At 33.5% G+C, this 15,083-nt stretch overlaps 1 protein-coding gene across 2 annotated transcripts in view; it reads left to right on the top strand.

Annotated features, from left to right (window-relative positions):
• Positions 1 to 15,083, top strand: part of fry (microtubule binding protein furry) — a 192,596-nt gene that overhangs the window by 58,902 nt on the left and 118,611 nt on the right. For both annotated transcript variants that reach the window (XM_072534500.1, XM_072534498.1), the window contains exons 16-17: positions 6,277 to 6,431; positions 10,550 to 10,707. In XM_072534500.1, coding sequence (XP_072390601.1) covers positions 6,277 to 6,431; positions 10,550 to 10,707 — 313 coding nt within the window. The remainder of the gene's footprint in view (positions 1 to 6,276; positions 6,432 to 10,549; positions 10,708 to 15,083) is intronic.

The raw sequence follows: 15,083 nt of genomic DNA, 5'->3' as shown, positions 1-15,083 counted from the left end.
AAACTTTGTTCTCTAATGATGCGATATCACCGGAAACTTTGTTCTCTAATGATGCGATGTCACCAGAAACTTTGGCTACATCACCAGAAACTTTGGCTACATCACCAGAAACTTTGGCTACATCACCAGAAACTTTCGAAATCGACGAGAGGACAGCATCTTCAAATATATAAGTCTCTGGATCTAGTCCTTCTTCTAGCAAAGCGTTCTTTAGTCGTTGGACTAACTCAGCCTTTTTTCCGGTAGAAGCTAATTCTCTGTCTTCGAGATGTCTTCTTAAATTAGTCACTGTCAGCTCATAAATCGTAGCCATTTTCACAATTTATTTTATATTCACTTGTAATTTATTTTCGCAATTTATCTTAAGTATTCCACTGTTCTGGCACCATTTGTTGTGAAATTTATTTATGTCTTTAATTTATAATGTCTTTATTAAAAAGTTCTTATTTTAATTTATTAAAAAGCACAATAATTTATATTAATTTATTTAAAGAATAATACATAATTTATATAGTCGAGCGTAACAATTAAAACCGCGAGCGCGTCTTCAGATTTAACTGTCCTGTATTCTCCAAAAAATCCTGTTATATACCCACTACCGTTAGACTAGAAACGTCTACGGCCTTCTCGACTAGACAGAGCGGCGAATTGTTCTCAAAACCGGTATGTTTAAATCGGCTTGTCTCCAGAAGGTTCGAATTGTTGTTTTTATAACAAAGGGAGACCCATCGTGTGTCAGGTAGGCATTACCTAAAAAATACGTGAATGAATGAAAATATTAGTAATAAATATATTTACGGTTTTGGGTCAGAATTTATCGTAACAATAGCCAAGTACAAAGTAAAACTCAAATACAAAGACCAAAAGGCCCTCTTTCCTGAGACTGCATTGAACACAACAAAGCTATAAAAAGCTTTTCTGGAAGAAAAGAAATCTTCTAGCGAATTGCAATCTAAATGTTTATAGAAACAAAATTCAAGTATTTTAAATACGAAATTATTACATTATTTACTCTCAGTGCGGCTATTTTATTAAATTTTATTGCATCCCTCATGTTACGCTCATGTGAATGTTAAACATGTGGCCTACTTAAATAACGATGTCTTAACTTCAAGACTGCAAGTAATGACACTGAGTAGTGTATGCGATGCTATAATAGATCATATCACTGGACAATGACCTTCTAGAATTTCCTTATTCATTAAATATTTAAATTATTGTAATTATTTAATTATATGATGTACCTGAAAGTTTTCCTTATATTCACATAATGTGCACGATAAAAATATATGAATAAAAATATTATTAACATTTAAATCTACTCTCAGAAATAGTTTCTGAATTTATTCTGCGCCATTCTGCGGGTAAACAGTTCAAATTCCCATCAGTAAACATGAGCACGTGTTGATATTCGCCGTCTCATTCATCAAAAGGCTATAAAATATAATTTATTACCGTAAGCGAGACAGATTCTCATGTTACAGATCCCAACTTGTGATCATTTTAAATTCTAATTGTATCGTGTTGATTTTTAAGTTAATATATTGTGTTATATTTATGTTATAGTTATTGTTAAGTTATTTACTGGTCGTGTTATTTTTTAGAGTTTAGTTTAATTGTGATATAATGATTAAATTTCAAGAAATTCTTACACTAACAGTTTCAAAAGTAAATATTTTTAAAAATCATATGATACATAGGTCGTACATCAGTACGACCCTGTTTGGCTTACACGTGGTTCTATTGACGATTGGGAATTTGTAGAATGAATAGGGTTTAATACAGTTGTAATCATAAGTAGGGGAGAGTAGTACACATCAGGGGAGAGTAGTACACACAATAGTAAAACAAAAAAAAAATATTTTGAGTTTAAAAAATTTATTTTTGAATTAAAAGGAAAATTTTCGAAGCAGTATGTTACACTAACTCTTTCTTAACATTCTAATGACGAAATTCGCTAAAAATTCACATAATGAAAAAAAAAAATAGATTTTAAAGAAAAAATACCGAAAATTGTTTCACTGCGTCCCACAATCGGTACACAGTGAAACATATTATATCTAGTGTCATAAGAAAATGTTTTGACCACGTAAAGCCCTTATGGAACATCTAACGGTCCAAAGTCAATATTAAATTTGTAATAACCTGCCAAGCGTTGGATGGAAACGGGTTGAGGAAAAATCATTTTCATCAAGTCAATCAAAAATAGCTTGTAAGATGAGAAAAAGTTATTAAAAAATATGCTATGATTAGATTTCCGTTCAATCACTGACAACAAATCCAACACAACGTTTTCTCCTAGACCCAACTCGTTTTCATAAGCACTAGTTTTTCCACCATAAGGTAAAAATTTAAATAAATAGCCATTTGAACTACATAGACACCATAGTTTCAACCCAAACCTAATTGGTTTTCCTTTATGTACATCTTACAACTATGTCTTCCAAAATATGGCACCATTTCCTCATCTATGGATAGATTATGAGAAAATACTCCAAACTGCATGTTCTTTTCATTTATCAAATTAAATTAGAATTATTGTATAATCAAATATACAAAATCTAAATTTTATGCGCCTCAACTTAACGGCGCCTACTACAGGAAATTCCAACGTCCCGTAAACGCAACATTATTGAAATCGATTAGGTATGCAAAAACCAAAAAAGATTTTTGAAATACGACACACTCTCTTTTCTAACAGGACTTTTTAATAAACATTTTAAAAGAGTTTTACATCTATAGACTCTCAATTTTTCTGACAATCAATAGACTTTTAATTTATCTAAGTTAGTAATATTCCTAAATTTAGTTGATAGGTTCTCTTTGTTTTTTTGTTTTGGGATAATTAAACCTGTAGATAATCAACTCATCTATTATTTTAATTTTACTTAAAGGATTAGGTAAACTATTTACCACCTCTTTATGGGGTGTGATATTGAACAAAAGCGTTGGTGAATAATTACAGTCCACAAAGGTCATTGGGAAAAATCTATTTATCAACAAATTGGGCATTTAACCCCAATTTGTCCGTGATCCTTTAATCCGAATTTTAAACGAAAGAGTTTGAGAAAAAGGAAGAAAAAGTACAGGTTTTATATCCCGTTTATACCTATTTTATAATATTTTGGTTGATAAAAAACCTGGATTTGGGATCATTTGAATCAAAAAAATAGTAAATTTGCACTAACCGTGTAACTAGACAAAAGAATGATTTTAATGAAGGTTATAAATATTTAGAAGGTATATTAAAAATGCGAGAAGAGACGGACACTCTTTATATAGAGTGTTTTAGTATTTTAAGTACGAAAATAGATTTATTGTCTAAAGGTAGTTTAAATTTAAAGTCAGTTAACACAAACTCAACAAAAATGTGTCGCCAGTAGCAGTTAGACTAGAGCAGAATTTTCGATCCAACCGTTTTCAGGTAAAATAATGGAATGGCACTCGTTTTTTCAAGTATTTGAAATAACAATTGATGATAGCAAAAACTGATGTATCTAAAATCGTATGTTAAGGTCGGTACACATATACGAGCCAAACAGTATGCATACGGTATGCGAACGCTATATTCGTTAATGTGTACGGCAGAAAAAACCGCTTGCGTACTGTTTCATCGTGACTCGTCGCGAACCAAATTGTTGCGGTTTATTTCACGACTTCAAAGGAAGCTCGTCTTTCAGTTTGGACGGCGCTTACTAGACGCAGCGAACATTTTTATTGTGTCATGAAATCGACATTGTGTGAATGACGTGTTCCTTCCTAGAGAGACGTGAGAAAACAGTAAACTGATTATTGTACATATTTTTATTTTTGTTAAACAAGCAAAAACAGGAACATAAATCAGTACCCAAATTATAAATAAAATGAATCATTTCGCACATGTGTGTTCGTTGTTGGTTTGTCGCTTTCCATGGATCGAGATAAGTATGCGATCAGTACGATGTAGAATATTTTTCAAGGATCTGTACGCGTACGGTACGTATGCCGTTCGGCTCGCATATGTGTACCCACCTTTAGAGGCGAGCCGGCTAAATTAATTTCAAATTTTTTAGTTATAGAAGAAAATTTAAAGTTAGCTTTGGATACTCTAATAGAGAGCTATAGATATAAATATAATTTAACTAAAACATTATTTTTGGAACTACTTTATTGTAAACCGATACCGCACAATGCAGATCACATTAGGCTAAAGGTGGGTACACATATGCGAGCCGAACTGTTTGCGATCTGCCCGTGAGCTGTTCGCGAAGAGTTCGTTGAAAATATGTTTATGTTCAGGCTATCCAATATCCTAAGTATCTGATAACAAACCGAGAATTAATTTACTTCGTTATTCTAAACATTTCGGTATTTTGTTTACATTATCTGTTATTAATTTCTCTCGTTACTTTTGAATAAGCCGCGCTCGTTCAGCAATTTTGTTTAACCGAATGATCTCATCGCACACTTAGCAGAAACAATTTATAGACACAATTTATAGTTCTGCGAACATTCTTTGTGTTCGTCCCAAAAACCGACAGGCTGTGGTTCCTGACGAGCAACGAACGAACAGCTCGCAAGCGGTTCGTCCCGTCGTACAAATTAACGAATATAGCGTTCACAAACGGTTCGCGAACAGTTCTGCTCGCATATGTGTACCCGCCTTTAGAGATTTATATGTTTATGTGTCTAATAAACTTAAAGCTTTGGATAATTTAGGTCTGACTGATAAGGATAAATTAGATTGGATACTTATATTGTTAGTAGAACAAAAACTTATAAATTAGATTGGATACTTATATTGTTAGTAGAACAAAAACTTAAATAGTGCTACGCTAAAGTTTTTAGAGATTTCACGGGATCAAAACGTATAAATTGCCCTTGAGAGATTTTTAAATCAAATTCAGGAAAGATCAACACATCTTGAAAATTTAATACCGGTTGAGCATTTTGATGCATCTATATCGAGCAAAAACAAGCCTTTAGTTCCCACTTATCACAATAGAATGAATAATAGAGTCTAACTGCCACAGACAGTGGAAAAATATTGTGTAATTTTTGTTCATTACAGACAGAATCATTTACTCTGTGACTGTAGAAAGTTCAAAAAAGTGTCGGTCTCTGATAGAGTGATAGATTTAAATTTGTTAAGACATATTTGCTAGTTTGTAGAAAAAAGCATGACACATTATTACATTTCTATTCTAATAATTCTAATAAGGAATTGCAAACTTAGTCATTAAAATCGTCGCAGACTTTCGCCCACGATAAAAATAATGTTGATAATTCCGGTATTGAATTTAATGCCCTATCTACAATGACTTTGATGTGCTATCATTTCTAATAACTCATAATCAAAAAACATTTTAAAATAATCAGTTGGAGATAAAATTTCATCTGGAATTTGAAAATTATCATCATTAATATCTACCAGGTAACCAAAAGGTTTCTCTGTCCAGTTGTATATATTTGAATTTATTTATGAAGTTTAATTGGTTAATTATCTCACCTTAAATAAAAGAATTTAAAAATTAATAGTTTTATATTGGAATTTGACGATAATATGATATGTAATTTAAATTAAACACTGAAAACTTCTAAAAATTTAAATAATGTATTTTAATTCATTTATGCGTAAAATTTTGCACCAAGATACACAAATTGCTTCAAAACCTTGTTTTCTGTATTAAAAAAAACATATAAGAACATTAAAAGCAACACGGCCACTATACTACTTAGGAAGTTTATCGAAATTCAGTGAGTACGAGAGTGTTGACAGTACGTAAATAAACTCGTAGTGTTTTAAAGTGTAGAACATTTCATAATAAATAAAGTTAATAAATTAAATTTATAAAAAGAGTCAATACATATTCCAATTTTTTTTCTCGTTACTGGTAGCTCTTTTAATGCGATGTGAAATATGACCCACAAAATTAGATGCAAACGGCCTATATTCTGGTCATAAATACAACAATGTTGGAATTCGATGTTGATTCATGTATCCATATCTGATTCGCTAACAACTTCCGGAGTATTTAGATAACGCATTAGGATCTTATGGTTATTCTCCTTCATAAATGGAGAATAATTTTACTTTTTAAGCACTATTTTATCACAAAATGTAGATACAGACACAATAAAATTTAAATGTTTTAATAAAATTGTCACACAAACTAGAAGTTTAACAACATTGTAGATAGTACCGCTCACGTCTAATTGATGTGAACGCTAATCACTTACTGCATGCGCAGATTAACTCTTCCTATAGGGTGTTTACAGTACTATTTGTTGTTCCAGGTATACAGCCTCGCTCAAGAAACTGTCATTCTCTTACTTGAATCAAATCCCGATGTGTCACCGCTTTTGGACTGGGTAGTTGATAAATGTTATACCGGTACGTCAAGAGTCGCTGATAGCTGTTTCATTGCATTGGCCACCATCTTTAGTGCAAGGTAAATATCTTTACGTAATAGGATGCAGGTACCATAAATTCTCCGCCTGATATAGAAATAAGAGACGTGCTGAAATATTTTAATGGATCGGAATAAAAATATCGATCTTTTAGTTTTCGACGAAGAAGATATTCAATACAATCACCCCTCTCTCCCTCAATAGCTGACATGTGCATGGAACATTTCGAAACAACAGCCCTATCCTCATTAAGTCTCAAACCCACCTGCTGATTACGGTACGTTGATGACACCTTTGTCATTTGGCCCCATGGTAAAGACCCATTAGATCTCTTCCTCTCCCACCTAAATGGAATACATCCCAGTATTCAATTCACGATGGAAGTTGAGCCTAAAGCGTCTTCGCCATTCCTTGATGTTCTTATTCAGAAAAACCCACCTCACAGTTTTTCCTATTCCGTGTACCGGAAACCCACTCATACAAACCGTTATCTCAATGCCCAGTCACATCATCACCCCGTCCAACTCAACTCAGTGATCAACACTCTTGTTTCCCGTTCCATAAGACTTAGCGACAACAATCACAGATCATCCGAAATCAATTCAATAAGGCAAACACTCTTACAAAACGGCTGCCAATACTACAATACAAAACTCAAATCAATAGGAAACCCCATTCCATCCAAAAAAGAAACCTTGCCGCCTGACCAACCCAAAATCTTTCTACCTTTTATTAAAGGTGTCACTGACAAGATCAGTAGAACTCTTATCCCTCTTAATATCAAAACCATCTTCACCACTCACTCCAAATTGTCCAATCTCGTCAGATCCGTAAAAGACCAAATCCTTAATGAAGACCATGGTGTCGACGAGATACCTTGTTCCAGTTGCCCACGTACATATATAGGACAGACAAACTGACGAATCCATAACCGTATTTACGAACATTCTATATCTGTCAAACATTCCGATGTTACTTCAGCCCTAGCCCAACATCATATTCAAAACCATCTTCACCACTCACTCCAAATTGTCCAATCTCGTCAGATCCGTAAAAGACCAAATCCCTAATGAAGACCATGGTGTCGAAGAGATACCTTCTTCCAGTTGCCCACGTACATATATAGGACAGACAAACTGACGAATCCATAACCGTATTTACGAACATTCTATATCTGTCAAACATTCCGATGTTACTTCAGCCCTAGCCCAACATCATATTCAGACAGGCCACAAAATAGATTTCGAAATAGCAAAAACTATCGCTTCCATCCGCTCCTTAAAATCGAGAATTATTCGTGAAGCTATCGAAATTGAAAAACAGCCCAACATCTTAAACACGCGCGATGACCCCAAAGACCCTTCCTCACTCGACACTGAGGAGTAGGCAGATTGAGACCTCAGTGCCGTTTGACGGTTCTTGTATTTCTACAGAACACGATACTGGTACGTCACGAGTGAGAGGAGGAGGCATATTGAGACCCCGAACTCGAACTGAACCATATATGTATATATATATATATATATATATATATATATATATATATATATATATATATATATATATAAGACCGCCTTATATATAGAAGTTGGTAGGTTGCCTTGCTGTTTATGTCACTCTGACCTCAAGGCCACCTATTTTCACGTGTTTTCGTGGGTGTTAAACTTGTAAATTCATTTATCGGCGAGTCTCAGTAAGCTAAAGACTGGTAACTTCATTTTATCTTATTACTATTATTCTAAATAACTTATAATGTTACCTAAAGTTAAAATTAAAATCCTAATTTATTAAATAAATTTGTTGGAAGTGCATTCGTATGATCTTTTTAGTTCTTTACACTTTAAAATAAACCTTAATGTTTTTTACTTAAGTTTTTATAATAACTTTTTAATACATGTATTTTTATCACATGTTCTTTTGCTGTGCTAATTTTGTTAAATTGCAAACTATACCTAGTTTCAATTAATTATTTTATACAACGTTAACTCTGAATGTCCAGTTTCGTAAGTTTTTTCATATTTTTAACATCATTGACTGCTACATGTCTTTGTAAGGTAACACACCTTTGTTGTAACTTCTCTATGGATGTTTGGTTTCATATTGTTCTTTTTAGATGAACTGATGATGCTTTCTGAGCAGAAAGCGAAACGTCTTCAATAAATAGATGAAGTAGCCACCTTCTTTGTCTTTTATTTCTCCACTTTGACCGAAAAACCCACCACTCTTCGAGTGTACCTTAGTTTATTTTGGATTGACGGTCGTACTCCTTTTCTCGATATATATATATATATATATATATATATATATATATATATATATATATATATATACACTCGCGATCATAAAATCCGGGTCATCTTGAAAATTTGAAGTTTCTTAAATATTTTTGCCTCTGGTGCATTAATAACCTTTTTTTTTGGCTAATGTATTTTTTATTTGTCATCAATGTTTGTTTTGAAAGAAAAAAAAATGGTGTTTTATTGTTTTTATTGAAAAAACAGAAAACAAATCAAATTGTTGATAAAACAGACATACGAAAAAAAATGGAAAATACAGAACGTGGTAAAAAATTAGTGAAATTTCAATGACCAATATCGTGTATTGCCTCCCCTTGCTCTAATAACCTCTTGCAGACGACGGGGCATACTCTCAATTTTTCTCCGGATTACATGTTGTGGTATGTTATTCCACTCTCTCACTAACAGATCCTTAAGCTCCTGTGCGTTGTTAGGAGGAGGTGTATGGGTTTGAATACGTTTTTTCAAATCGTCCCAGAGATGTTCGATGGGATTCAGGTCCGGAGACCCAGCTGGCCAGGGTACCCTCGTCGTTACAACTTCGTCCAAGTATTACATACTGATCATGGCAACGTGAGCTCGCACGTTGTCCTGCATAAAAACGGCGTTTTCTCCAAGCCCTGCCATGTTGGGCATAACGTGTTCTTCCGGAATCTCCGTAATGTATCTTCGTACAGTTAGGGACCCATTTTCGATGAAGGGTAATTCTGTGTGGAAGTCGGAAGATATACCTCCCCAAGCCATGACCGAGCCTCCACCAAATGGCATTCTTGGAGCAATGCAAGCTTGTGAAAATCGTTCACCGGTTCTCCTCCAAACTCTTACACGTCCATCGGATCCAGTTAGGTAGAAACGGGATTTATCTGAAAATAACACTTTGCTACAATCGTTAATTCCCCAATGCGCGTATTGTCGAGCAAAAGCTAGTCGTGCAACTCGAGGCACCCAGCGATGTGGCGGTCCTCTAGCCATTACCCGAGAAGATAGTCAAGAAGAACGAAGTCTTCTTCTGACTGTTCCAACACTAAAATTGCGATTTCGTACTTCCTCTAGACAATTTTGATGCATAACCGCAGTTGAGGTCCGGTTTCATAAAGCCTGAAACACAAGAAAATGGTCATCTAGTGCCTTGGTCGTTCTTCTTCGACCTTCTTCGACCAGAGCCAGGTCACCTGGTTAGCAAACTTGCCTCCTAGAAGCGTTGAAGCACTCGTTGAACCGTAGAAAGGCTTACGCCAACAGTTCTTGCGACTTGCCGTTGAGTGTGACCGTCTTCCACAAGTGCAACAATTTGTCCCGTTTCAACAACAGTCAAAGGCATTTTTGTCAAAAAATAAACACTAATAATGGCACTAATAACCACTAATGGTGGCAATAATAAACGTTTGTCCGTTACATTTGAACAGAAAGTCGAAGTACAAACGAGACATTTAAATCAAGCGGAGTTACAGGTAGCGTTCATTTTGGGAAGTGTGCACTTTACCGCGAAATCGGCACTATTGGAATTCTTTGTTACAAAGGAAACCGCAACAATTCTCAGAAATTTGCAACCGCAACAAGTGTTATTATTATTTACGATAAAGCTCGTTAAAAATTAAATATCGGTGATTTTCAAGGTGACCCGGATTTTATGATCGTGAGTGTATATATATATATATATATATTACTTTGATTACCTACTAGACATTATGTTTAAAAATATAAATTGGATACTTGGATAGTATGCGGCTTTCACACGTGCACTTAAGACGCAACAGACGTTGTTTTAAATTCTATTTTATAAACTCAGGCATGAAATTTATGGCCCTTACCTATATGGCTTTATATTCAAGTATGCCCACGTACAATTTGAATACTTTTAGGGAGTATCCATGTGATCACTATACCGCAATTATAAATGTGACGTTAATGAACACCGGCTGCCCTAGACAAGTTGTCAGAGATACAGCCCTACAATTGCTTCAACTGCTGGATAAGCGATTTTTCGGATGCGTTGGTCCCTTGGCAGAAAATGATTTAGGTAAGTCTGTTTTTAAATAATTTTTTATTATTATATACAACCAAAAGCACAGTGAGGATCTGTATAAATTACGTTTGATAGTTTCTGTATCTGCTGTATCGATTTGGAAATACATAATGACACAGTAGTTATGGTAGAAGGTTACAGCGATCTTTATGCATAATTATTCTTCTTCTTTTTGTGTAGATATGACTGTCTGTTAATGTGTCTCCAGTAAGTTGTCGTTCCATTGTTTTCGTGGTCTTCCTACTGATCGTCTTCCTATTGGGGAACCGTCTCTTGCCGTCTTTACTACTCTATTTGTTGTCATTCAGCTTATATGATCGTTCCATTCTACTCTTCTATATTTCTTACCCAGTCCTGGATGTTACCATAGTGTCTTACCATAGGTTTTTATCTCTGCTGTTTCTAGCATTATTTTTGTTCTGTCTGTGTTAGGCCGTGTTTCTACTTTGTATTATATTATAAAAAAGTTTATAAAAAGTAGGAAATGATACTCTCCTTTATGATTTAGTATTTTCACAATAGACAATATATTTGAAAAGTGTGGCAACATTGGTTCAAGAAGTATGTACTACGCACACGCACATCATTGACAGCAGCTGTAATGGTGGCGGCATCTTGAAATTGATGTCAAAATATCAGTTTTTTGAATGAGAAATACAGAAAAACTATAGCTCAGCGGGGAAAAATGTATAGATTGTAAAGTGAATAAAAACAAAACCTCAATCCACTGTTCAAATTTCAGACTAATCCGACTAGTCTTATTACTGTAATTAACCATAGGTTTTTCCTTCCTGAAATGCATTTTCATTAGAGCAGGTGTTTTGCTATTTCATAAAGACGATACTCCAACTTTTATAACCCCATGTTATAGAATTCTACCGCAAATTCATTGAGGAATCGAGTAACCTCTTCCTTGACTTCATCATGAAGCGTAAGACACCCAAGTGTTCCTTTAATTTTGAGAATAAGTGATAATCACCTGGTGCTAGGTCAGGGGGGGGGGGCAGAACAGTTCAGCCAAAATCTCTTAGCAGTTGTTTAGTTTGATGTGAGACATGAGATCGAGCGTTGTCATGGAGAAGCCTCACACCACTGAACATGAATTGTGGTGTGGGAAGTCGCAGGAATACGCAAAGCAAAGTCGTTAATGGTAAACCTGTGATCTTCAAGCAATATTTGTTCAACTTTTTCGACAATTTCGTCTGAAACTGAAAGCTTTCCGCTCCGATCGTTATCGTGAATTTCCGTTTTGCCTTCACTGAATTCTCTACACCATTTGCGAAAATGTTATATTATACAGATATGCACTTTTCGCCACAAACTTCGATTAACTGACGATTAATGTCAATAGATGAAATTCGTTTTGCATTTTAAAAGGCTGCTAGGCCGGCACTGAGCAATGCAGTGCTCGTGCTAGGGTGAGAGAGAGGGAGTTGATGGGCAAGGCAGTGTTGTCAGATGTCTCCCAGTACGTCGCATTCTTTCTCAGCGGCATAGAGAACCTTTTTTTACGAATGACCCTCTTGCGAATTCTCTTTTTGATATTTATAATGTGGTTTAAGTGGTAATTTGGTTGAGTGGTTTTCTGTAGACTTTGGGTGCATATACTGTATGAATTTAAGATTTAGTTTATTTTATCATTACATTGACAAATAGTAAAACATAGACGTTACGTTTAGTTTTTGAGAGGTGTAACACTTTCAATAAATTGATACTATTTCACAAGAATAAAGTTAATATGAAAAAAATCGTGTATTCCTGAATTTTCTTGCAAAATACCTGTCTAGTTATGTGGCACACATGGTATATTCCCTAGTTAAAATTATAATGGTTTGTAGTACTAGAAAGAAGCGGGTTGCCAATGACATATCTATACCGTTAAAGATAAATCGACCTGTTTAGCATTTTCAGAACATTCATTAAATATTGTCAAATATCAGGCCTCTTTTAAGTGACCAACCCTGTATAAAAAGTTGAGATTAAACTTACCTTACAATATTACTTATATTGAAAAAAATGTAAAAAAAAGGTTACTTATAGAGGAACTAATAAAAATATTAATGCAATTAACCAAAATCTATTACATAAAAAATAAACAAATCAAAATATGCCAAATAAAAATTGCAAAGAAGTATTAAACAAATAAAAAAACCTTACTAGACTAAAACAATATGCCAAAACCATTAAAAATTAAAAATAAAAAAGAACGTGGTACTTGGAGAGTGCCGACAGAAGTGAATAACTTCTTATAGCGTGCTATTACTAGATGCAGGTTATTGAAATTTTATATCTGATTATTACTGAATTGTCAATATTTTTTATAATAACACAACACATTTAAATTCTTTAAAATTTAAAAAATCTTTACGATTTATGATTTTAGTAATTTTCAAAATTTGTTAAATATAATACCCATAGAATTTATTCATCGTATACATTTTCATTATTATCTTTCATTTTGATTATCATTATATTCAAAAAACAATCATGAGTAATGGAGGGGTATATTAATTAATTTTCATTAAAAACTTTCCATTTGTAAATACTTATCTATAAACGAGTATAAAATTTCTAAAACAAGATTTTTTCTATTTTATTTAATTCCATTTAAATATTTTAAAATAAAAATTAGCCAAATCGATCCAGTCGTTCTCGAGTTATAAAAAAATTATAATAAGTGTTTATTATGTATGTATATTACGGTATACCGTAAGGTTACTACACCCATCTCGATTTTTCGAGTTCCGCAAAATAGGATTTCGGAATTACCGCGCGAAACATACCGAGCGATAAGAAGTATTCTCTTTAAAAGTTACATGTTATATTAATTAAAATTTACTATTTTTACTAGGCATAAGCCACAATTTTACTTTACAATAAGCTTATTCTACGTTTCGATTTCCACTTCGAAAATCGTTCTCAATATACAAAACATTAATAAATTAAACAAATTTTGTTTTTGTTGCTTGGTAAAAAAGGCCTCTAAAAATTCAATTTTATCTGACTTATTAATATTGGCAATTCAGATATACATTTTAAAGTAGATGACTTTAAAATGACGTTGTCAATATTTTTGAGCTGCGTTCCTGGTAAGACTTTATTGAAAAGAGTTCATTCGATTACATGAAATCAACTTTAACTTAAGAATAACCGTCAGAAAAGTCGTAGCAATGTGAGGTTTTTAAAATGACAACCATTAAAAAGACACATGCAATGTTGACGGTAAAATTCTTTTGTTAATTTTCCCATAGTAAATCACGATGAAAAAAACGTCATAATACTATCCCGACATGGTAAGTATTTGATCTTACATTTAGCTTACTCTTAATAATAACATCAAATTCTGATTTTATATGTATGTAATTTTAAAACATAGATAATTATCTTTGATATGTTACTGACTTGCTAATAATGGTATTTTTAGAGAAATTTGCGACGCAGTTAGTTTCATTTAACATAATAAGAGATGTTTTTTTTTATTTTGATCTTTTTTACCATCCGTTTCTTTCAGGACTATACTTATATCTTTCCACTGAATTCTATGTTCATTTTCCCATGCGTGTTTACATATTTGAGATTTATCAAATGCTCTATTTTTGATATTTCACCAAAATAAAAATATTCGCTCTCAAAAGGTATTTTATAAATACAATTCTTTCTTGTTCATTGTTAGGTTTAGTTTTAGATCAAATGTATCTCAATGTGTTCGTTATTTTGAATGTTGAATTGATAGGCGTCTATTTTCCACATAAAGCCGGACTCAAACGACTCATGTACTTGGTGAATAAATTGTCACTTGCGTATACTTGCCAATTCGTGAGTGGGTTATTTGTACAATTATTTGTCACTCATATTTTTCCATATGTTGCCGGTAAAAATGACCCGAGTCAAAGAATCACGATTATTCGTACACTTGCAAAGTACATACTTGTCTTTAAAAGCAGCATAGGCGCTCAAACGAAATGTATAAATAATTGGCAGTTACTGCGACTATTCATTTATTTTTCAAAGACCTCAGGAGCGTACAGACGTTGTTTTATTTTTGTGTGTGTGTTTTTTTTTAATTAAAATGGAGTGGACAAATGGCGTTTTGTTGCAGTTTCTTGATTTTTATAAAAATGAGTCGGTCATTTGGTTGATCAAACATAAAGATCATAAAAATCGTAATGTAGTTAATGATGCGTGGAAAATAATACAAGGTAACATATCTATCCAGTGTACTATAAATAAACTGAAGAAAAAAAAGATTCGCTAATGGCCACATGGCCTGAAGGGGTTCTCGTTCGAGAGATCCTGCAACATATGGGTGGCGCTGTATCTACAAAAAAGGTTTATCAGTTTCTGTATCTATAATCCTTTTTTAGTTAATT

The sequence above is a fragment of the Diabrotica undecimpunctata genome, chromosome 6, assembly GCF_040954645.1.
Source record: "Diabrotica undecimpunctata isolate CICGRU chromosome 6, icDiaUnde3, whole genome shotgun sequence".
NCBI lineage: Eukaryota > Metazoa > Arthropoda > Insecta > Coleoptera > Chrysomelidae > Diabrotica > Diabrotica undecimpunctata.
Note: the sequence above shows the minus strand (reverse complement) of the source record. Positions and strands in the feature narration are given on the sequence as shown.